At 41.9% G+C, this 23666-nt stretch overlaps 1 protein-coding gene across 5 annotated transcripts in view; it reads right to left on the bottom strand.

Moving 5' to 3' along the window:
• LOC124032204 (nuclear factor of activated T-cells, cytoplasmic 2-like) overlaps positions 1-23666 on the bottom strand; it is a 50402-nt gene that overhangs the window by 7018 nt on the left and 19718 nt on the right. For 4 of the 5 annotated variants that reach the window (XM_046344430.1, XM_046344431.1, XM_046344428.1 and 1 more), the window contains exons 6-9: positions 18687-18827; positions 13504-13559; positions 13169-13301; positions 12267-12989 (exon numbers count right to left, since the gene is read on the bottom strand). In XM_046344430.1, coding sequence (XP_046200386.1) covers positions 12267-12989; positions 13169-13301; positions 13504-13559; positions 18687-18827 — 1053 coding nt within the window. The remainder of the gene's footprint in view (positions 1-12266; positions 12990-13168; positions 13302-13503; positions 13560-18686; positions 18828-23666) is intronic. The other variant, XM_046344429.1, reaches the window with a different exon arrangement.

Below are 23666 nucleotides of genomic sequence, written 5' to 3'. Positions count from 1 at the left end.
CGCCAATGAACGTGTTTGTTTACCAACCAGAGGTGGGAGAGAGAGAGAGAGACACACTCATACGCACACTGTACAGTACTGTAGCTGACTCAGTCACTTCACATTGCCTACTGTGAGGTGGGGGAGCGTGCGTGTGCGTGCGTGCGTGCGTGCGTGCGCGTGTGTGTGTGTGTGTGTGTGTGTGTGTGAAAGGGTTGCCTGGGGGACTTTGTTGGCAACATGAGCAGAATCAACCCACAGAACAAGTGGCATGGGTAGACAGACAGACAGACAGACAGACAGACAGACAGACAGACAGACAGACAGACAGACAGACAGACAGACAGACAGACAGACAGACAGACAGACAGACAGACAGACAGACAGACAGACAGACAGACAGACAGACAGACAGACAGACAGACAGACAGACAGACAGACAGACAGACAGACAGACAGACAGACAGACAGACAGACAGACAGACAGACAGACAGACAGACAGACAGACAGACAGACCTGACCACCAGAACTTCTACCTTCAACTGCCAGAGAGCAAATAAGGTGTATGATGTTACACAAGTTTCCATTACATTTGAGGATCAATCATAGCCATTCAAAAGTTAAATTCTCAGAATACAGTATGCTATATAACACAGTTTAGTTTCTTAACGCTGGTTCCCTGTATTAGTGTGGGTATGTTGCTATTGTTGTCTTTCCTCTGCTCACTGGTAAGTGGGACATCAGTGACCTGAAACTAATGTGTGTTCACCAAGCTGTTTTCCTGTGTGCTTTATCTCTGAACGGTAGCTCTCCTTCTGCACGCTGGAATCATTTCACCTGCTCCACTGCCTCTGGGGTTAATTCCAGTCAGATTCACTACAACGACAACATGGAAAGCTGCAGGTACTAGTAACTAGAGTGTGTCCCAACTCCCATCCTTCACAAGGAAATAACTTTCTAGGTTGTGGACAACATCCTTACAGTATAAAGAACGTTGTAGGCCTATATACACACACACAAAGCCCCTAGCTTCTGATAAAGGCCTTTTGAGTACAGTATGAACTGTGAAGTTCATTCCATGTTTTGATTTTACTCATAGTGAAATACATGACTTTCTTCTGTTGTCCTTGACCTCTGTGACGCCACAGAGAGCAGCGCTACTCTGATGATACAGTTCTAGAATCTAAACTAACCACGAGTCATGGTGCTCCAGAGTTGAACACTTTCAAAATGAGCAAGGTGTGAAAGACACTCAAGAGTGACTCATTTGAAAATTGTATTTCCCAGAAAATGTCTTTGTGATGTTCAAATAAATGAATGTTTTGCGCATAAAACACAACTTGACATCTTAATAGAGAAAGACCAATGGGGCTTTCTGCATTGCCCTGTCTTCCTGTGCTGTGTTTGAACGTTGAAGGGAAGGTTTGAAGGGGAGGCGAGGGTGGCACATGTTCTATTCCATTTCTACAGCTACTGTACATAACTACCACTTGTATTGGGTGGGTGGATTCATACCCTATACAACATAACTGACGGATGTTTCTGAGTAAAAAGATTCTTCTGATGCTCTGTCTCAAAGTGCACCTTTAGTTATGTCTTTTTGAAATATTATATAAAAAGGTGTCCTCCCACTCTGCCTAGAGCGGGTGAAAATGTGCTACAGTGAGAAAATGTCACTACCTTATGTTGTAAAATACATTGTACCAAGACACATATGATTCTTCATGTTCTGAATCATTCAGTGGGGTCTTTCTCTAACATATCTCTAACATATATTTATCTATTTTATTTATTTATTTTGCTCCTTTGCACCCCATTATTTTTATTTATACTTTGCACATTCTTCCACTGCAAATCCACAATTCCAGTGTTTTACTTGCTATATTGTATTTACTTTGCCACCATGGCCTTTTTCTTTCTTTACCTCCCTTATCCCACCTCATTTGCTCACAACGTATATAGACTTGTTTCTACTGTATTATTGACTGAATGTTTGTTTTACTCCATGTGTAACTCTGTCGTGGTATGTGTCAAACTGCTTTGCTTTATCTTGGCCAGGTCGCAATTGTAAATGAGAACTTGTTCTCAACTTGCCTACCTGGTTAAATAAAGGTGAAATAAAATAAATAAATAAAATATCATTAACATTATATCCAAAAAGTCAGATTTCACAACCTAATAAATCAGATAATAACCACAGAACTCTGTTGACATAACGTTGCAGGTTTCTCGTAACAATGTTTGAGGATTTTACATTTTGTGGTCGTCGTCTTCAAAGTTGTTTCCAAAAAGCTACATTAGCATGACACAAGCTGAATTAAATGTAAAAGGTTTTGAAAATATGCGCTCAGTGCTCCGTTGACATTTCACAGGGATACGCGTGTTTTTGAGAGAAATCTTAAATTAATCCAAAAACCGTACACTATAATATGAAAATACAACATGTCTGAAATTAGCTGTTCAGCAATCTTATGGCTTGGGAATAGAAGCTGGTCAGAAGTCTTTTGCCGTGTGGTAGCAGAGAAAACAGTCTATGACTGGGGTGGCTGGAGTCTTTGGCAATTTTTAGGGCCTTCCTCTGACACCGCCTAGTATAGATGTCCTGGATGGCAGGAAGCTTGGCCCAAGTGATGTACTGGGCCATACGCATTACACTCTGTAGCGCCTTGTGGTCGGAGGCGGAGCACTTGCCATACCAGGTGGTGATGCAACCACTCAGAATGCAGCTTTAGAACTTTTTGAGGATCTGAGGACGCATGCCAAATCTTTTCAGTTGCGTTGTCGTGCTCTCTTCACAACGGTTGGTGATGTGGAAGCCAAGGAACTTGAAGCTCTCAACCTGCTCCACTACAGTCCCATCGATGAGAATGGGGGTGTGCTCAGCCTTCCTTTTCCTGTAGTCCAGGATCATCTCCTTTGTCTTGATCACGTTGAGGGACAGGTTGTTGTCCTGGCACCACACTTCCAGGTCTCTAACCTCCTCCCTATAGGCTGTCTCATTATTGTCAGTGATCAGGCCTACCACTGTTGTGTCATTGGCAAACTTAATGGGTGAACAGAGAGTACAGGAGGGGACTAAGCACACACCCCTGAAGGGACCGCGTGGCAGATGTGCTGTTGCCTACCCTACCACCTGGGAGCGGTCCATCAGGAAGTCCAGGGTCTTTAGCTTAGTGATGAGCTTTGAGGGCACTATGGTGTTGAATGCTGAGCTGTAGTCAATGAACAGCATTCTCATGTAGGTGTTCCATTTGTCCAGGTGGGAAAAGGCAGTGTTGAGTGCAATAGAGATTGCGTCATCAGTGCATCTGTTGTGGCGGTATGCAGATTGGATTGGGTCTAAGGTTTCTGGAATGATGGTGTTGATGTGAGCCATGACCAGCCTTTCAGGGCACTTTATTTGCTACAAACGTGAGTGCTACGGGTCGGTAGTCAGTTAGGCAGGTTACCTTGGTGTTCTTGGGCACAGGGACTTTGATGGTCTGCTTGAAACATATAGGTATTACAGCCTCGGCCAGGGACAGGTTGAAAATGTCAGTGAAGACACTTGCCAGTTGGTCAGTGCATGCTCGGAGTACACGTCCTGGTAATCCGTCTGGCCCTGTGGCCTTCTGAATGTTGACTTTTTTGTAAAGGGCTTACTCAAATTGGCTACGGCGAACGTGATAACACAGTTGTCCGGAACAGCTGGTGCTCTCATGCATGCTTCAGTGTTGCTTGCCTCGAAGTGTGCATAGAAGTCATTTAGCTCATCTGGTAGGCTTGTGTCACTGGATATGATTCAATCTTAGTCCTGTATTTACACTTTGCCTGTTTGATGGTTCAACTGAGGGCATAGAGATCTTTCTTATAAGTGTCAGAGTTTAAGTCCCGCTTCTTGAAAGCGGCAGCTCTACCTTTTAACTCATTGCGGATGTTACCTGTAATCCGTAGCATGTACGTACGGTCACTGTGGGGACAACGTCATCAATGCACTTATTGATGAAGCCAGTGACTGATGTGGTATACTCCTCAATGCCATCGGATGAGTCCCGGAACATATTCCAATCTATGCTAGCAAAACAGTCCCGTAGCTTAGCATCAGGGCGGCAGGGTATCCTAGTGGTTAGAGTGTTGGACTAGTAACCGAGAGGTTGCAAGTTCGAATCCCCGAGCTGACAAGGTGCAAATCTGTCGTTCTGCCCCTGAACAGGCAGTTAACCCACTGTTCGTAGGCCGTCATTGAAAATAAGAATTTGTTCTTAACTGATTTGCCTAGTAAAATAAAGGTCAAATTAAATATTTCTTTTAAAAATCTGCGTAATCTGACCATTTCCGTATTGAGCGAGTCACTGGTACTTGATGCTTTAGTTTTTGCTTGTGAGCAGGAATCAGGAGGATATAATTATGGTCAGATTTGCCAAATGGAGGGTGAGGGAGAGCTTTGTATGCATCTCTGTGTGTGGAGTAAAGGTGGTCTAGATGCCCCCCCCCCTCTTGTTGCACATGGATTTATGGATGTATTTAAGTTTCCTTGCATTAAAGTGCCCAGCCACTAGGAGCGCCACCTCTGGATGAGCATTTTCTTGTTTGTTTATGGCTTTATACAACTCGTTGAGTATGGAATTAGTGCCAGCATCGGTTTGTGGTGTTCAATAGACAGCTACGAAAAATATAGATGAAAACTCTCTTGCTAAATAGTGTGGTCTACAGCTTATCATGAGATACTCAACCTCAGGCGAGCAAAACCTTGATACTTAATATTAGATTTTTCGCACCAGCTGTTATTGTCCATGTCGTCGTTCAGCCACGACTCGGTTAAACATAAGATACTACAGTTTTTAATGTCCCATTGGTAGGATAGTCTTGATCAGAGCTCATCCAGTTTATTCTCCAATGATTGGACAATGGCCAATAAGAAGGATGGTAGAGGTGGGTTACTCACTCAACAAAGAATTATCACAGGGCACCCAGACCTGTGTCCCCTGTATCTGTGTCTTCTCTTCACACGAATGACAGGAATTTGGGCCTGGTCGGGTATCTGGAGTAAGTTCAGTTTGAGGTGAGTAATCGATGTTCTGATATCCAGAAGCTCTTTCAGTCATAAGAGACGGTGGCAGAAACATTTTGTACAAAATAAGTTACAAATAATGCATAAAAAGCATAAAAAAGCACAATTGGTTAGGAGCCATTATTATGTCATCTTTATTGCTTTAAGCTTTACATAATGTGTTCTGAATTTATTATTTACAATTCTTTGGGATTAAAGAGGGCACTTAAATGTAGTACTTCCCCAATTAATATTTCTTACGAGATTTGCAGGAAGATGGTGAATTGTTCAAGTAGCTAACAGAATAGAGGGAAGGCTTTACATGGAGGGATCTTGCTAGGGGCGGCAGGGTAGCCTAGTGGTTAGTAACCGGAAGGTTGCAAGTTCAAACCCCCGAGCTGACAAGGTACAAATCTGTTGTTCTGCCCCTGAACAGGAAGTTAACCCACTATTCCTAGGCTGTCATTGAAAATAAGAATTTGTTCTTAACTGACTTGCCTAGTTAAATAAAGGTAAAATTAAATAGGGTGCTCTGAGATCAACGCCTTGATGTTAGGGAGGAGGATCAAACACAGTCCAACCAGTATGACTCTCCCAGTTACTTTGTGTTAATTCAGAAACAGTAAATGCTGTTGCTGTTTACAGAGGGAAACACTATTAGGCCATCCAAAACTCAATTCCACTCCTGTACCCTTTATTTCAATTTATTTTTTTCCATCTGAACTCGGTCCCTTCCCTCTTCCTGCTGCTGCTTTTCTCCCGACTCCCGACTATCTTACGGAGAGCAGGCTGGATTTTCTGGAAGAGAGCAGCTGCAAATAGGAATTTATTGTGCCAGATTGGCAGAATCCCGGGCAGGAGATGGAAAAAAGCAAATCCTCCAGTGGGTTCCCCCACAGAATTCAGGGGTGTGGGGCCAAGGAGAAACCCTGGCCAAGTACAACAAACAAAGAGGCTTTCCCCGGATCTCCGAGGCAGCCCGTTCCACTGTTTGACAATGGTTGCTATGGAACTTGTTTTTCAGATCATAACAGTGTCAACATCTCCAGGTGATTGGTCAGGAGAACTGGCTGCTGCCTTTTTCCCTTTTCATTTCAGAGAATGAAATTTAAAAAAGAGAAGTGTAATTTGACAGTTGTGGCTGCTTTGTGTGATATGTTGTCTCTACCTTGCCCTTTGTGCTGTTGTCTGAGCCCAATAATGTTTGTACCATGTGTTGCTACCATGCTGTGTTGTCATGTGTTGCTGCCTTGCTATGTTGTTGTCTTAGGTCTCTCTTTATGTAGTGTTGTCTCTCTTGTTGTGATGTGTGTTTAGTATTATATTAATAGTGGATTTATTTGTTTATTTTTAATCCCAGGCCCCCCATCCCCGCAGGAGGCCTTTTGGTAGGCTGTCATTGTAAATAGGAATTTGTTCTTAACTGACTTGCCTTGTTAAATAAATAAAATAATTGTAATGATATGTGGTGATGCCAGAGAAACCCATCTCTCTCTCTGACAGGGTTGTGGTGAACTGAACCACAGGGTTGTCAGGTCCTTCAGACCACAGATCACATTTACATTACATTTAAGTCATTTAGCAGATGCTCTTACAACCCTTCAACATGGTCAGGGAGCTGCCCTGAGACTGACGAGGACTAGCTACCTCTCCATCCCAACCAGAGAGGACTAGCTACCTACCTCTCCATCCCAACCAGAGGTTTAAAAGGTCAACATCATCATCAGGTCTGGTGATCACACTGTAATAACATGTCGTTTGGATTGGAAGGGGCACAACAAAAATGGATGGGTATAAGAACATGACTTCTGGATGTGGTCTGTTATTCTGATCTCACAGGGTAATAATATTAATAATGAGGCTGACACAGGTTAAATATAAATATATGACTCATAAACCATGTTATTTCCACCTTGAGGAACATACGTAACTACATTTCCTGGCCATTTCCTATTGGGGGGGACGGGGTTAAAAAAATATATATTTAAAAAAACACCTTTATAATAAAACATTTGCAGGTTAACAATAAGATACATTTCCTAATGTGATGAGCAGCCAAGATTCGGGACAAGATTAGGTAACGTTAGTCACTGCAGCCTAAGTTAATTTAACTCTGTTTACAATACAAAATAGACTTGTGGACAGAGCAGCGCACATTTCTTTGTAAGTTACTGCATAACAATGTGTGTGAGAAAGAGAAAACGAGAGGGGTGTTGTAATTTAATTAGTAAACACAAGATTGTGCCTATTAAAACTGAGCACAAATAGACAGCAAAGCGATCCATCGCAAAGAAAAGATCTCAATCCAGCACCAGTAGGTAGAAAGCGCATTTGCCACTCGCTGGGCTGCACCCAATACTGTGTTGCTTGCTGGATAGTGGGCTAGTATGCATACACGTTTGACATGGGCAGGAGCAGACCTGCGAGTCAAGGGCGAGAGAATGCCATGTTCCTAATTTAAGATTGTTTTAATTCCCTTTTTGACACCTTTAGAACTAAACTAATCAAAAATAGAAGTGGAAGACTATTTGAGAGCATTTCTCCAGATCATTTGATATTCACCACATTAGTCAAAACAGGAACATTTTACATATGGCTTGAAATTAATAAGGTAATTATCTCAGAGACAAATGTCCTCATGTCTCCTTCCTATATCCCCCCAACAGAATCCCCATACTTTAAAACGATGACAGCTTCTCCATCCTAGAGGGGGAGATCAACCATTTCCATGTACTAGTCTGTGGCGACCTAAATGCCAGAACAGGACAAGAACCTGACACTCAGCACACAGGGGGACAAACACCTACCTGGAGGTGACAGCATTCCCTCCCTAATATGCCCCCCTAGGCACAACTGTGATAAAACAACCAACAAAAACGGGTCACAAGTCCTGCAGCTCAGTCACACGCTGGGTCTGTACATAGTCCACAGCTCATCCCTTGGCAGTAGTACTGTAGATTACTTTATCACTAACCTCAACCTAGAGTCTCTCAGAGCGTTCACAGTCAGCCACTGACACCCCTATCAGTCTACTTGAACAGAGCAATATTCAACTATGAGGCATCAAAGCCAAAGTAACTGAACAATACTAAGACATGCTACAGATGGAAGGAAAATAGTGTAAAAACTCCAAAAAAACTATTAGGCAACAAATTCAATCCCTTTTAGACAACTTCATGGACAAAACATTTCACTGTAATAGTGAAGGTGTAAACTTGGCAGTAGGAAACCTAAACAGTATATTTAACCTTTCAGCGTCCCTATCAAAAAAATAATAAGAGCAAGCAGACAACCTAAGAACATTTTAAACAATGACAAATGGTTTAATGAAAATTTCAAAAACCTAAGAAGAAACTGAGAAACCAAAAACAGAGACCTTCACTATTGTGAATCACTAAAATACACTACGGCAAAAGAAAGAACAGTATCTCAGAAATCAGCTCAATGTAATTTAATAATCCATAGAATCTAACCACTTCTGGGAAAATTGGAACACACAAAACAAACACGAAGAGTTATTAAAAACAGAGATGTATGGATAAACTACTTATCCATTCTTTTTGGCTCTATAAAAAAAACAGCAAAAAAATATAAATGATCAATAATCAGCTATCAAGGACTTCCAGAACCTACTGGATTTTCCAATTATATTGAATGAACTACAGGACAAAAAGGCCTGTGGTGTTGATGTTATCCTAAATTACATGATAAAATATACAGACCACAAATTCCAATTGGCTACACTAACCATCATCCTTAGCTCTGGCATCTCCCCCAATATTTGGAACCAAGGACTGATCCCTCCAATCCACAAAAGTAGAGACAAATTTAACCCCAATAACGTCGGTGGGATATGTGTCAACAGCAACCTTAGGAAAATCCTATGCATTATCATTGACAACAAACTTGTATATTTCCTCAGTGAAATCAATGTACTGAGCAAATGTCAAATAGGCTTTTTGCCAAATTACTATAAGACAGACCACATATTCACCCTGCACACCCTAATTGGCAAACAAACCACACAAAGGCAAAGTCTTCTCATGCTTTGTTGATTTCAAAAAAGCTTTTGACTCAATTTGGCATGAGGGTCTGCAATACAAATTGATAGAAAGTGGTTTTGGGGGAAAAACATATGACATTCTAAAATCCAAGAAGTGTGCAGGCAATAAACACACATTTCTTATCACTGGGCCGTGGGTGAGACAGGGAAGTAGCTTGAGCCCAACCCTCTTCAACATATGTATCAACAAATTGGCGAGGGCACTAGAACAGCCTGCAGCACCCGGCCTCACCCTACTAGATTCTGAAGCCAAATGTATACTCTTTGCTGATAATCTAGTGCTTCTCTCCAGTATCTTCTGCACAGATTCTGTCACACCAGGGCCCTGACAGTAAATCTCAGTAAGATAAAAATAATGTTGTTTCCGAAAAAGGTCTAGTTGCCAGGACCACAAATATAAATCTAGACGCCATTGCCCTGGGTTTACTCACCAACCAAGAAGCTGTTATATTCTACAACGACCTAAAAGGAAGCGATTCCCAAATGCTCCATAATAAAGCCATCACCTTCAGAGAGATTAACCTAGAGAAGAGTCCCCTAATCAAGCTGGTCCTGGGGCTCTGTTCACAAACACAAACAGACCCCACAAAGCCCCAGGACAGAAACACAATTAGATACAACAAAATCATAAGAAAACAAAAAGATAATTGCTTGACACATTCAAAATAATTTACCAAAAAACAGAGCAAACTGGAATGCCATTTGGCCCTAAGAAGAGAGTACACAGTGGCAGAATACCTGACCACTGTGACTGACCTAAAATTAAGGAAAGCCGCTATAGGCAGACTTGCTCTCAAGAGAAGAAAGGCTATGTGCACACTGCCCACAAAATGAGGTGGAAACTGAGCTGCAGTTCCTAACCTCCTGCCAGATGTATGACCATACTATAGAAACACATTTCCCTCAGATTACAGACCCACAAAGAATTTGAAAACAAATCAAATTTTGATAAACTCCCATATCTATTGGATGAAATACCCCAGTGTGCCATCACAGTAGCAAGATTTGTGACCTGTCGTCACAAGAAAAGGTCAACCAGTGAAGAACACCATTGTCAATACAACCCATATTAATGCTTATTTATTTTCCCTTTTGTACTTTATCTATTTGCACATCGTCACAATGTACATAGCCACAATATAACATTTGAAATGTCTCTATTTCTCTGAAACTTTGTGATCGTAATGTCTACTGTTCATGTTTGATTGTTTATTATCTATTTCATTTGCTTTGGCAATATAAACATATGTTTGCTATGCCAAACCTTAATTGAATTCAAATTAATTGAGAGAGAGAAGGTAGTGTGGCGTGTCCAATTGTAAAAAAATTGAATTGAATTAAAATGCCTCAATTACGTAATTACTCCTGTCAATACAATCATTCAAAATAGACTAGTACACATGATTTTGCCTCAGATGATCATTCGCTTCAAAAAATGTTTTAAATCACAAGCATATAGCCTACAATTGGAAGGCCCACAATTTGGGCAGAACTTATGGCAAATACCAAACAAATGATTGTTGATTGCGTCTGTCAGTGAAAAGCTGCTAATATAGGCCCAGGCATATCGCAATATTTCAAATACAATCGTGGGAAAACATTGTTTGGAAAGCAAAACTAATCTGTCTTCTAGTTATCAAAATTCTCAATTTGAGTATTTTAGGATCTTATTAACACCAGTGGAGAACATAGTCTTCATCCCCAATGAGTGTGCATATTCACTCTTTATCATTGGGCTAATGAGTGTGCATATTCACTCTTTATCATTGGGCTAATGAGTGTGCATATTCACTCTTTATCATTGGGCTAATGAGTGTGCATATTCACTCTTTATCATTGGGCTAATGAGTGTGCATATTCACTCTTTATCATTGGGCTACATCAAACAATGATTGATGGGAAATGTGCATATTCACCCTCTTTATCATTGGGCTAATGAGTGTGCATATTCACTCTTTATCATTGGGCTAATGAGTGTGCATATTCACTCTTTATCATTGGGCTAATGAGTGTGCATATTCACTCTTTATCATTGGGCTAATGAGTGTGCATATTCACTCTTTATCATTGGGCTAATGAGTGTGCATATTCACTCTTTATCATTGGGCTAATGAGTGCCATTTGAAACTTTGTATTTGGACAATAATTTCCTCCTCCAGGTTAAACGTCATACTGTACAATTATTGTCTCCCTTTTTAGTAGACCTAGATTAGATGGTCGCATACAAGGCATAGCTGCAAGAATTTGTTTTGAGCAGAGGGGTACTGACCAATCACCTTTATAATAAAGCAATGCATGCATCTATGCAGAATAACAAAATCCAATTCCTAATGTGATGACGAGCCTAAGCATAGGACAAGATTTGGTAACAGTATTACTGCAGCCTCATGGCTGTTTGCAAAAAAGCATGTTGTGAACAGCACACACATTTCTTTGTAGGCTACTGCAAGAGAGGTATTTGATATTATTCCTATTCCCGTTCGGCAAGTTTAGATATGTAAACGAATAGAAAATAGTCAGTCATATATATTTTAATATCCCGTGTTCTCTCTTCTACACCTAATTTAATCGAAATAAAACATAGTTTGGAAAGCAAATTGCTATTGCTGTAAAGAGAAGGCAATAAAAAGACTCCAATCTTTCTTTTACAGTAGTTATCATAATCTGCAACTTGAGGGAATAGTCTTATTGGCACCAGCGTAGCACATTGGCCATATCCCCAGTGAGTGCCTTGTGCACATATGAACATTTAATCATTAGGTCAGTTCTACTTTAAACTGTTTTGGATGATAATTTCCTCCTCCAGGTTAAATGGACTTCATATTGTACAGTTAGTGTTAGCAATATAGGCCTATAGTACCCTGTCATTTTTGTCATATTAAAAAAAGATTCTGCTAATGTCTCTAGACAGAAGGTGTAGTAGAATTGCATGGAATATGTTTCTAAACACAAAAAGAAAGATACATATCTGATATAACCTTTAGCCTAGGCCTACTCTATGCCACTGCACGCTCAGCCATGCATTGAACACTGCAGTCTTTTTTGCGAACAGTGATTATTATTTGCCTAAATTATGACTATCCAATGCTGTTGTGATTCAGACATTAACATTTAAAAAACATGGATGTTACACCACCATGCATCATTCAAGAGCATTAATTCTATTGATGTAGAAAACCCTGCTACTAACTTACACTCACCGTCATCAAGGTACATCTGATCCAGGTTCTCCTCCTTGACTGTGACCTGTCCTCCAGGGAGGCTGGCTCTCTGCTCCTCTCCAGGGACGCATCTCTGGGCTTCCATCCCTCCAGGGGAAGACCTGCCCTTGGGCACCACTTTGGGCACATAGGGCTGTTGCTGGATCACCGTGGTGGGGTAATGCTGGGGGGAGTGGGCCGGGACAGGGGAGTGAGCTTGGGCTCCAGCCTGCTGAGGGAAGCCATCACAGTAGATGATATGCTGCTGGTTGTCAGGCTGGAGAGGTGGAGGGTCACCTCCCCTGAGCAGGTGTTGGTTGGTGGGGGAGAACTGAATTATGGAGGGGTGTTGGCCCTGGCCCCCTCCGTGTTGCTGCTGGACTGGGGAGCCTGTGTGGACCAGGACAGAGCGGTGTGGGTCGGGCATCATCCCCATCCCTCCAGTCTGCTGGTAGAGCCCTTCGGGGCTGCCACTCAGACTCTTGCCCCCACGGGTGTACACAATGGCTGGGCTCTGTTGCTGGAAGCGGGGGTCTGGGCCGGGTGTGGGGAGGCTGGATCGGACCTGCTGGCATGAGGCCATGCTGGAGACCAGGCTGTCGTCTGGGTGAATGATCCCCACAGGACTGTGGTGGTAGTAGGACTGCGGGGAAACACCCAGGATCTGGGGCATGGTGAAAGGATAGTCATCTACAGGCTCTGTTTTAATGGAGGGAACTGTGGGAGAGATGGAAGACAACAGAGATATGACTGGGGGTTAAGTCTGTTAAGAATGTGACATACTAATGACAAGGAAAAACATATAACTTGATATCATTCCTACATCATTGTATTGTTCTTTCAGAGCACTTAAAGGGGCTCAGAGCCTCCTTAGTGCTGATGCTTATGGTACCTACCTGCCAGTGGGGTGAATGTGAAGTGCTGTGGCTGGCTGCGCTTCCTCTTCCCGTTGATGACATAGAAGTTCACTTTGGCAGGATGGCAGATAGATGGGTCACGATAGGAAGGGATCTCAACAAACAGCAGACTCTACAAAATGACATCGTTTTCAGTTCATAATAATCTGTCACATTATTTAAGATTATAATCAGAGATGATAAAGTAGGACATTATTTTAAATCAAATTAGTTTTTTTCTAATACAAACAATCCAGACAGTATAATCAGTGACTGGTTTGACCACTGTTTCAGACATGGAGAAGTGGGCCATCTATGAAAGGACTGGTACTCACAGGCTGACATTTATCTTTGTCTACTGTTGTCTCCATCTCCCAAATCTGCTGTCCATCTGCAGAGACAGATAAAGGGTTATTTCAGGTCAAATCAATAATTCAGGGTATATTTCAACACCCTATTGGACACAGAAAATACAGGAACACAGAACAAGGAGAGGTAAAAAAATAAACAATGGTAAAATAATGTGTGCTACTGGTACTATGCTTACTAAGTTGCTGACCAATGAAAAATGTACTCTAAACAATAACAAATTAACTATCCCAGCTGTATCTCTATCGTCTCTTCAACAGATTGAGAGCATGGGAGGGGATTCTCCACCTGTCTCAGAACACAACGCCTAGTTTAACCCATCACATCATTGTCTTCCTGCCACTAACCCATAGGCCAAATGATTAACATGGTGTTAGAGAAGGCTCTTTGTGTCACATAGATTATATCTCTTTCCTAACCACTTACCCTTCCACCATTCTGCTCACCTACAGCCAAAGAGAACTATATACAATGCCTTCGGAAAGTATCCAGACCCCTTGACTTTTTCCACATTTTGTTAGGTTACAGCCTTATTCTGAAATGGATGAAATAGTTTTTTCATCAATCTACATACAATACCCCCTATGGAAAAGCTCAAATATATGTTTGCGGATGTATTTAAAATAAAAAAACAAATATCACATTTACATAAGTATTCAGACCCTTTACCCAGTACTTTGTTGAAGCATCTTTGCCAGTGATTACAGACTCGAGTCTTCTTGGGTATGACACTATATGACACTATAAGCTTGACACACATGTATTTGGGGAGTTTATTCACTTATTCTCTGTACATTTTCTTAAGCTCTGTCAGGGTGGATGGGGAGCGTTGCTGCACAGCAATTTTCAGGTCTCTCCAGAGATGTTCGAACGGGCTACTCAAGGATATTCAGAGACTTATCCCGAAGCCACTCCTACTTTGTATTGAATGTGTGCTTAGGGTTGTTGTTCTGTTGGAAGGTGAACTTTTGCCCCAGTCTGAGGTCCTGAGCATTCTGGAGCAGGTTTTTTAAAGGATCTCACTGTACTTAAAGACTCCATTTATCTTTGCCTCGATCCTGACTAGTCTCCTGGTCCCTACTATTGAAAAACATCCCCTCAGCAAGATGCTGTCACCACCATGCTTCACTGTAGGGATGGTGCCAGGTTTCCTCCAGGCGTGACAATTGGCATTTAAGCCAAAGAGTTCAGTCTTGGTTTCATCAGACCAGAGAATCTTGTTTCTCATGGTCTGAGAGCCTTTAGGTGCCTTTTGGCAAACTCAGAGCGGGCTTTCATGTGCCTTTTCCCGAGGAGTGGTTTCTGTCTGGCCACTCTACCATAAAGCCTGATTGGTGGAGTGCTGCAGAGATCGTTGTCCTTCAGGAAAGTTCTCTCATCTCCACAGAGACGCTGGAGACCTGTCAGAGTGACCATCGGGTTCTTGTTCACCTCCCTGACCAAGGCCCTTCTCCCCAGATTGCTCAGTTTGCCCGGGGTGGCTAGGTCTAGGAAGAGTCTTGGTGGTTCCAAACTTCTTCCATTTAAGAATGATGGAGGCCACTGTTTTCTTGGGGACCTTCAAATCTTCAAACCTTTTTAGGTACCCTTTCCCAGATCTGTACCTTGACACAATCCTGTTTCGAAGCTCTACAGACAATTCCTTTGACCTCATGGCTTGGTTTTTGCACTGACATACACTGTCAACTGTTGGACCTTATATAGAAGGGTGTGTGCCTTTCCAAATCATGTCCAGTCAACTGAATTTACCACAGGTGGACTCCAATCAAGTTGAAAAACATCAAGGATGATCAATGGAAACAGGATGCACCTGACCTCAATTTCGTGTCCTTTAGCAAAGGGTCTGAAAACTTATGTAAGTATGGTATCTGTTTTTAACTTTTAATACATTTGCCAAAATGTCTAAAAACCTGTTTTCAGCTGGTCATTATGGGGTATTGTGTGTAGATTGCAGAGGATTTTTTATTTTTTAAATAAATTTTAGAATAAGGCTGTAATGTAACTTTCTGAAGGCACTGTATTTACCATGAAGTGAAGCCTTTCCCTGACCTTACATTTACCATAATATGAAATCATACATACAATCACATATTTACTGTGTGTCAAGCAATATTGGTCATTTTTTTAAAGTAAAGAAAAGTATATTCCATAAACAAAGTGTGATGGAGAACATTGGCCCAAGGTTTGATACACACTAGTGATCAAAAACAGTCCAAACCTGTCTTTAATATCTGACCCTTGGCAAGGCAGTGACTAGGGTATGGTTTCAATGATTGACTATTTTTGCATAGATTAACTATGTCACTGGGGGGGGGGGGGGGGGGGGGGGTCCGAACAATCACAGGGCAGGGCAGACATGCCAGAACGTCATGATTTAAAACCAAAGTTTGCAGGCAAAACATGTGGCTTTAGCTGATGGCTTCAGCTGATGCAAACTAGCCACTTGTGAAATGCACTCATTAAAAATAACTTCCGTGATCTCCATCTTGCTAGCTACTGTTTTGTATTTTATTCAAGGGGATAACGTAGTGACATGAGTAGTGACATACGCAGTGACGCAGTTCCTCTATGCCAAAGGAGTTCATCACTGAAACCAGACCCTAGTCACTGTTTCCTAGGGTCAGGTTTTCAAGAATAAAACCTGTCTGGGTATGAAGAGATTTTAGAGGACAAACTAACACACTTGTTTTACACCATGTTTTATGTAGACCAATACTATGAAATTGTTGCTTTTGACAACTGTCACACTGTAAGACGTTGCTTGAAACTCAAGGTTATGTCACATTCGTCGTATTGATGAGACCAAGGAGCAGCGTGATAAGAATACATTCTTCTTTTAATTAAACGAAGAACACTTAACAAACTAACAAAACGACCGTAACGCTACAATAACAAGTACTGACAGGCAACTAGACAATAACCCACAAAACCAAAATGGAAAATTGCAACCTAAATAGGATCCCCAATCAGAGACAACGATAATAGACCTACATGTCTTGAGATGTTGTTTCATTATATCCACATAATTTTCCTCACTCATGATGCCATCCTGCAGCAAAGCACCCCCACAACATGATGCTGCCACCCCCGTGCTTCACAGTTGGGAAGGTGTTCTTCGGCTTGAAAGCCCCACCCTTTTTCCCCCAAACTTTTTCCTCCAAACATAACGATGGTCATTATGGCCAAACAGTTCAATTTTTGTTTCATCAGACCAGAAGACATTTCTCCAAAAAGTACAATATTTGTTGCAACCCGTAGTCTGGCTTTTTTATGGCGGTTTTGGAGAAGTGGCTTCTTCCTTTCAGATTATGTCGATATAGGACTAGTTTTAATGTGGATATAGATAGTTTTGTACCGGTTTCCTCCGGCATCTTTACAAGGTCCTTTGCTGTTGTTCTGGGATTGATTTGCACTTTTCGCACCAAAGTACGTTCATCTCCAGGAGACAGAACGAGTCTCCTTCCTGAGTGGAATGACGGCTGCGTGGTCCCATGGTGTTTATACGTGCGTACTATTGTTTGTATAGATGAACGTGGTACCTTCAGGTGTTTGGAAATTGCTCCCAAGGATGAACCAGACATGTGGAGGTTTACAATGTTTTTCTGAGGTCTTGGCTAATTTCTTTTGATTTTCCCATGATGTCAAGCATAGAGGCACCGAGTTTGAAGGTAGGCCTTGAAACACATCCACAGACACACCTCCAATTCACTCAAATTATATTATTTAGCCTATCAGAAGCTCCTAAAGCCATGACATAATTTTCTGGAATTTTCCAAGCTGTTTAAAGGCACAGTCAACTTAGTGTATGTAAAATTCTGACCCACTGGAATTGTGAATTACAAGTGAAATAACCTGTCTGTAAACAATTGTTGGGAAAATGACTTGTGTCATGCACAAAGTAGATGTCCCTAACCGACTTGCCAAAAATATAGTTTGTTAACAATACATTTGTAGAGTGGTTGAAAAACGAGCTTTAATGACTCCAACCTAAGTGTACGTAAAACCTACGACTTCAACTGTATATGGCTGACCCTGTAAACGAGCACAGGTCACTGCACTTATCTGGTGTATGTGACAATAAAACGTTTATTTTTTATTTTTACTATGACGAAAAAAGTACATCTCTTAAGTACAGTGTACAATCATGTAAGCTGTTGTAACTGATGTGAAACGGCTAGCTTAGTTAGCGGTGTGCGCTAAATAGCGTTTCAATCGGTTACGTCACTTGCTCTGAGACCTTGAAGTAGTATTTCCCCTTGCTCTGCAAGGGCCGCGGCTCTTGTGGAGCGATGGGTAACGATGCTTCGAGGGTGAATGTTGTCGTTGTGTGCAGAAGGTCCCTGGTTCGCGCCCGGGTATGGGCGAGGGGACGGTTTAAAATTATACTGTAACACTGTCAATGAAGCACATGAACAATCTGCACTCGATACTAATACTGTCAGCTTGTTGAATATTGGGTGAAGTCTAAAATAAACCTACAACAAAACCTTGCTGTGATAAGCTTCTTATCTGAAAAAGGACACCACTGTTTAGTATCAGGAGGAATCTGAATGCAAATATCTGAGCGTTGAGTGAGGAGGAAAGGTCAGGATTCAAATTACAGAGAAAGCACGCTGGCCTTTGTCACTATTACTCAGTCACATTGATTCATACAGCAATATCTGACCATCTATGTTGTAATGGTGAATCTGCCATTCCAAAATGAGAGCAGGGATGGGGTCAATTCCATTTAAATTCCAGTCAATTCAGGAAGTACACTGAAATTCCAATTCTCTTCAATGCTTTTCAATTAGGAAAATGTTAAATTGGAATTAGGTTTACTTTCTGAATTGAATGGAATTAAAATGGAATTGACCCCAACCCTGCAAGAGAGTAATATAATAAGAAAGGACTGTGGTGTTAAACGCATGGGCAATAACTGTAAGTCTGATTATCATGGCTGGTTTATGTGGGTAAATACTTTTGCAACCCTTCTGGCACATAATGCAAAAGGTTTTTTGCAACAGAATCTGGCAGCTGTTAAACAAATCATTTTCCTGGATCAAAATAACCATAACATTTTAAATAGATGAGGTGGCAAATCATACAGCATATGGACCATGCCATTATCATTTCCTCCCTCCCTCAGAGGTGTTGGCTGAATACTTACCATGGGTTTTTTCCATAAAGATGACTTTGGAGTCAGAGCTGAAGTTCTGGCCCGTCAAGATCATCTGCTGACCTCCCAGGACAGAGCAGCTATCCATGTCTTGTTTCTCCACCATTGGTAGCTCATGGGCCGACCGCTGGGCTGTGGGACGGAAGAGAGAACATGACGTTACACAATCTGTGGTACTGACAGGTCATGTTGGGGTAGTGGGTAGAGAACTGGCCGCTGGGCTGCAGAACAGCAGACTGAGCATGGTATTATGACTTGACATTACACACTCTGTGGTAGGTCAGTTTGATCTCAGGTTGATATTTGCTTTGAACTCACAAGGTAATTGTTGACAGATTTCAATGAATGAGGCTTGTCACGACTCATTTCAAAACCATATTTCCTCATTGTGTATTTCAAATATTTGTCTAAATATAAGATTTGTGTAAACATTAATATAGGCCAATGACTTGGTACAGTGCAGTACATTTAGTGCAGTGGGAGGATATGAAAGAAAGGTTGTAATGTAAAATGCGGCTACATGCTAGAGGCCTGGACGCACAGAGCACATCATGGAAGTGGGACACAGTCCAGTGGAAACAAATGACAGAGTGCAGTAACCTACAGTACAGAAAGGGGCAGAGGGGAGGAGGAAGAAGGAATATGGAGGATGGACCTCTCTAACACTATCATCATTACGCAATGGAGCGTATGTTGGCATATGTTCAACAAACCCTGTGACCTGTATGTGAAGTAGACACTGAACGGCTACTGTAGTGTGTTCTCTCCTGGAACGGTAGATTTCCTGGACTGATAGCTTAATCAGGAAGCTACGGCCACAGAGACAGCCATAGAAATAGAATAGAGGCAGCCATAGAAATATAATTACTAGAATGGGAAAAGCTCCTCAGACCATGGCAATTCAACTGGAACACTCATGGGTACATTCAATATGGTCACCTGTGCATAAACCCATCAACTTGAAAGGGAATTTTGGATATAGTCATTATTTTTGTAATATTTATTTAACTATGAAAGTCAGCTATAAGAACAAATTCTTATTTACAATGACGGCCTATCCTGGCCAAATCCGGACGACACTGGGCCAATTGTGCACCGCCCTATGGGACTCCCAATCACAGCCAGATGTGATACAGCCTTGATTTCGAACCAGGGATTCTAGTGACGCCTCTTGCACTGAGATGCAGTGCCTTAGACTGCTGTGTCACTCTCGGGTCCCATAGGGAGGCATCCAGGGTTGGGGAACCATTACGTTACAGCATTAAATGACTCAGCGCTTCTCTTGCTATCTATAGTGACTGACCTTATTCCTTTGGATCAACTGTCGGCAGTCTGAAGTTAATCACTTTAATCACACCAAATTAATCACTTGTAATGAATGAGAAGGGCAGTTGCCCTGGTTTTAACTGTTTCATGTTTACTTCTAGAGTAGTTTGTGTGGCAATTAAATGTAAAAACATTTAGTACACATGAACGGTGTAGTTACTTCCTCAAGCTTATCGTCATCGTCCTGCCTTAATTACTGAAATTCAATCTCCACTGAGGCTTGTGAAGTGACCTTTGGACAGTCTACTATACTGCGAGTACACTGAGGATGATACCTGGAGGCTAGTCTCTTCATCCACATCACTGACGGACAGTTTCGCTTACTTATCTGCCATTTTGACAGATGTGCTGGGCGTGTTATAGTACGATTGTGCAAATACAACTTTGCACCTGATTATACAACTTTGCACCTGATTTTTGGGGGGGTTCGGTGATGCTAGCACTACATAATAGTAAACATACACATACACACACAGTGTTAAGGGTTGAGAGAACCAAATCAAATTTGTTACATGCGCCAAATACAACAGGGAAGGGAAAGGTAATAATAATATATGCCATTTAGCAGACGCTTTTATCCAAAGCGACTTACAGTCATGTGTGCATACATTCTACGTATGGGTGGTCCCGGGGATCGAACCCACTACCCTGGAGTTACAAGCGCCATGCTCTACCAACTGAGCTACAGAAGGAACACATTATTATTATTATTATTATTATTATTATATTATTATATTATATTATAAGGGAAAGGTGATACCTAAGTCAGTTGAACAAATGAATGCATTCAACCAAAATGTGTTTTCTGCATTTAACCCAACCCCTCTGAATCAGACCGCTGCTGGGGGCTGCCTTAATCAACATTATAAGGCACCCAGGGAGCAGTTTTGGGGGGTTAACTGCTTTGACTGCTCAGGGATTCGAACCAGCAACCTTTCGGTTAATGGCCCAAAGCTCTTAACCACTCAACACTCTTAACCGCTATACTACCTGCCACCCAACAGGTTTAGACATTCATGTGAAATGCCTACTTACAAGCCATTTCCCAACAATGGAGAGATCAAAAGTAAGAAAAATGGGTAAAAAAATGTTTTTGTAGTAACACAACAAAATAACAGTAATGAGGCTATATACCAGTACCAGTCAATGTGCAGGGGTATGAGGTAATTGAGAAAACGTATTCTCATTTTTAAAAATGTAACCAGCTAGGCCAGTTGAGAACAAGTTCTCATATATGTACATGTAGGTAGTGTTAAAGTGACAAGGCATTCAGGATAGATAATAAAGGGAGTAGCAGCAGCGTATGTGACGAGTGTGAACGTGTTGTGTATGTGTGATTGTGTGAGTGTGTGGCATCAATATACATGTGTGTGTGTGTGTTTTGTGTGCGTGAGCATATGTAGTGTGTGTGTGTGTGTGTGTGTGTGTGTGTGTGTGTGTGTGTGTGTGTGTGTGTGTGTGTGTGTGTGTGTGTGTGTGTGTGTGTGTGTGTGTGTGTGTGTGTGTGTGTGTGTGTGTGTGTGTGTGTGTGTGTGTGTGGGAGTGTTAGTGTAGTATGTGCAAGTGTGTGGGTAGAGTCCCTTGAGTGTGCATAGAGCTGGTGCAGGAGAGTCAGTGCAAATAAAAAGGCTGTCAAGCCTAATCATAAAAGAGGCTTTGTATGTCCGTGTGCCTGGACCATCAGTACTACTCCCAGCTCATTGAAATATAGTCCCGCTTACTATGTGCGTTACCTCTGGTTAACGTCAGTCCAAATAAAACAGGCAAGAAGAAACATAGCTGGAAATATACTGCACTGTGTAAAATCAACATATAAGCACATGCAAATACATGTTAAACCTAAACCACCCTTTAGGACACACCTATAGTAGGCTATAGAACGCGTAGACAGAATTATACATCAAATAAAATCATAGGTTTATGACATATAGAATGACATGGCCCTTCTCTGGACACTGTGTTAACTAACCTCCAAACGAGCTTCAATGCCATACAACACTCCTTCCGTGTCCTCCAACTGCTCTTAAATGCTAGTAAAACCAAATGCATGCTTTTCAACCGTTCGCTGCCCGCACCCGCCCGTCCGACAAGCATCACTACTCTGGATGGTTCTGACCTAGAATATGTGGACAACTACAAATACCTAGGTGTCTGGCTAGACTGTAAACTCTCCTTATTAAACATCTCCAATCCAAAATCTAAATGGCATATATTATTATTATTTATTATATTTCATATATATTATCTCCAATCCAAAATCAAATCTAGAATCGGCTTTCTATTTCGCACCAAAGCCTCCTTCACTCACGCCGCCAAACCTACCCTCGTAAAACTGACTATCCTACCGATCCTCAACTTCGGCGATGTCATCTACAAAATAGCTTCCAATACTCTACTCAGCAAACTGGATGCAGTCTATCACAGTGCCATCCATTTTTGTTACCAAAGTCCCTTATACCACCCACTACTGCGACCTGTATGCTCTAGTCAGCTGGCCCTCTACATATTCGTCGCCAGACCTACTGGCTCCAGGTCATCTATAAGTCTATTCTAGGTAAAGCTCCGCCTTATCTCAGCTCACTGGTCACGAAAACAACACAAATCAAATCAAATGTTATTTGTCACATACACATGGTTAGCAGATGTTAATGCGAGTGTAGCGAAATGCTTGTGCTTCTAGTTCCGACAATGCAGTGATAACCAACAAGTAATCTAACTAACAATTCCAAAACTACTGTCTTATACACAGTGTAAGGGGATAAGGAATATGTACATAAGGATGTATGAATGAGTGATGGTACAGAGCAGCATACAGTAGATGGTATCGAGTACAGTATATACATATGAGATGAGTGTGTAGACAAAGTAAACAAAGTGGCATAGTTAAAGTGGCTAGTGATACATGTATTACATAAGGATGCAGTCGATGATGTAGAGTACAGTATATACATATGCATATGAGATGAATAATGTAGGGTAAGTAACATTATATAAGGTAGCATTGTTTAAAGTGGCTAGTGATATATTTACATAATTTCCCATCAATTCCCATTATTAAAGTGACTGGAGTAGGGTCAGTGTCAATGACAGTGTGTTGGCAGCAGCCACTCAATGTTAGTGGTGGCTGTTTAACAGTCTGATGGCCTTGAGATAGAAGCTGTTTTTCAGTCTCTCGGTCCCAGCTTTGATGCACCTGTACTGACCTCGCCTTCTGGATGATAGTGGGGTGAACAGGCAGTGGTTCGGGTGGTTGATGTCCTTGATGATCTTTATGGCCTTCCTGTAACATCGGGTGGTGTAGGTATCCTGGAGGGCAGGTAGTTTGCCCCCGGTGATGCGTTGTGCAGTCCTCACTACCCTCTGGAGAGCCTTACGGTTGAGGGCGGAGCAGTTGCCGTACCAGGCGGTGATACAGCCCGCCAGGATGCTCTCGATTGTGCATCTGTAGAAGTTTGTGAGTGCTTTTGGTGACAAGCCGAATTTCTTCAGCCTCCTGAGGTTGAAGAGGCGCTGCTGCGCCTTCTTCACGACGCTGTCAGTGTGAGTGGACCAATTCAGTTTGTCTGTGATGTGTATGCCGAGGAACTTAAAACTAGCTACCCTCTCTACTACTGTTCCATCGATGTGGATAGGGGGGTGTTCCCT

This window comes from Oncorhynchus gorbuscha, linkage group LG03 (genome assembly GCF_021184085.1).
Source record: "Oncorhynchus gorbuscha isolate QuinsamMale2020 ecotype Even-year linkage group LG03, OgorEven_v1.0, whole genome shotgun sequence".
Taxonomy (NCBI): domain Eukaryota; kingdom Metazoa; phylum Chordata; class Actinopteri; order Salmoniformes; family Salmonidae; genus Oncorhynchus; species Oncorhynchus gorbuscha.
This window is presented reverse-complemented; position numbering and strand designations above follow the sequence as displayed.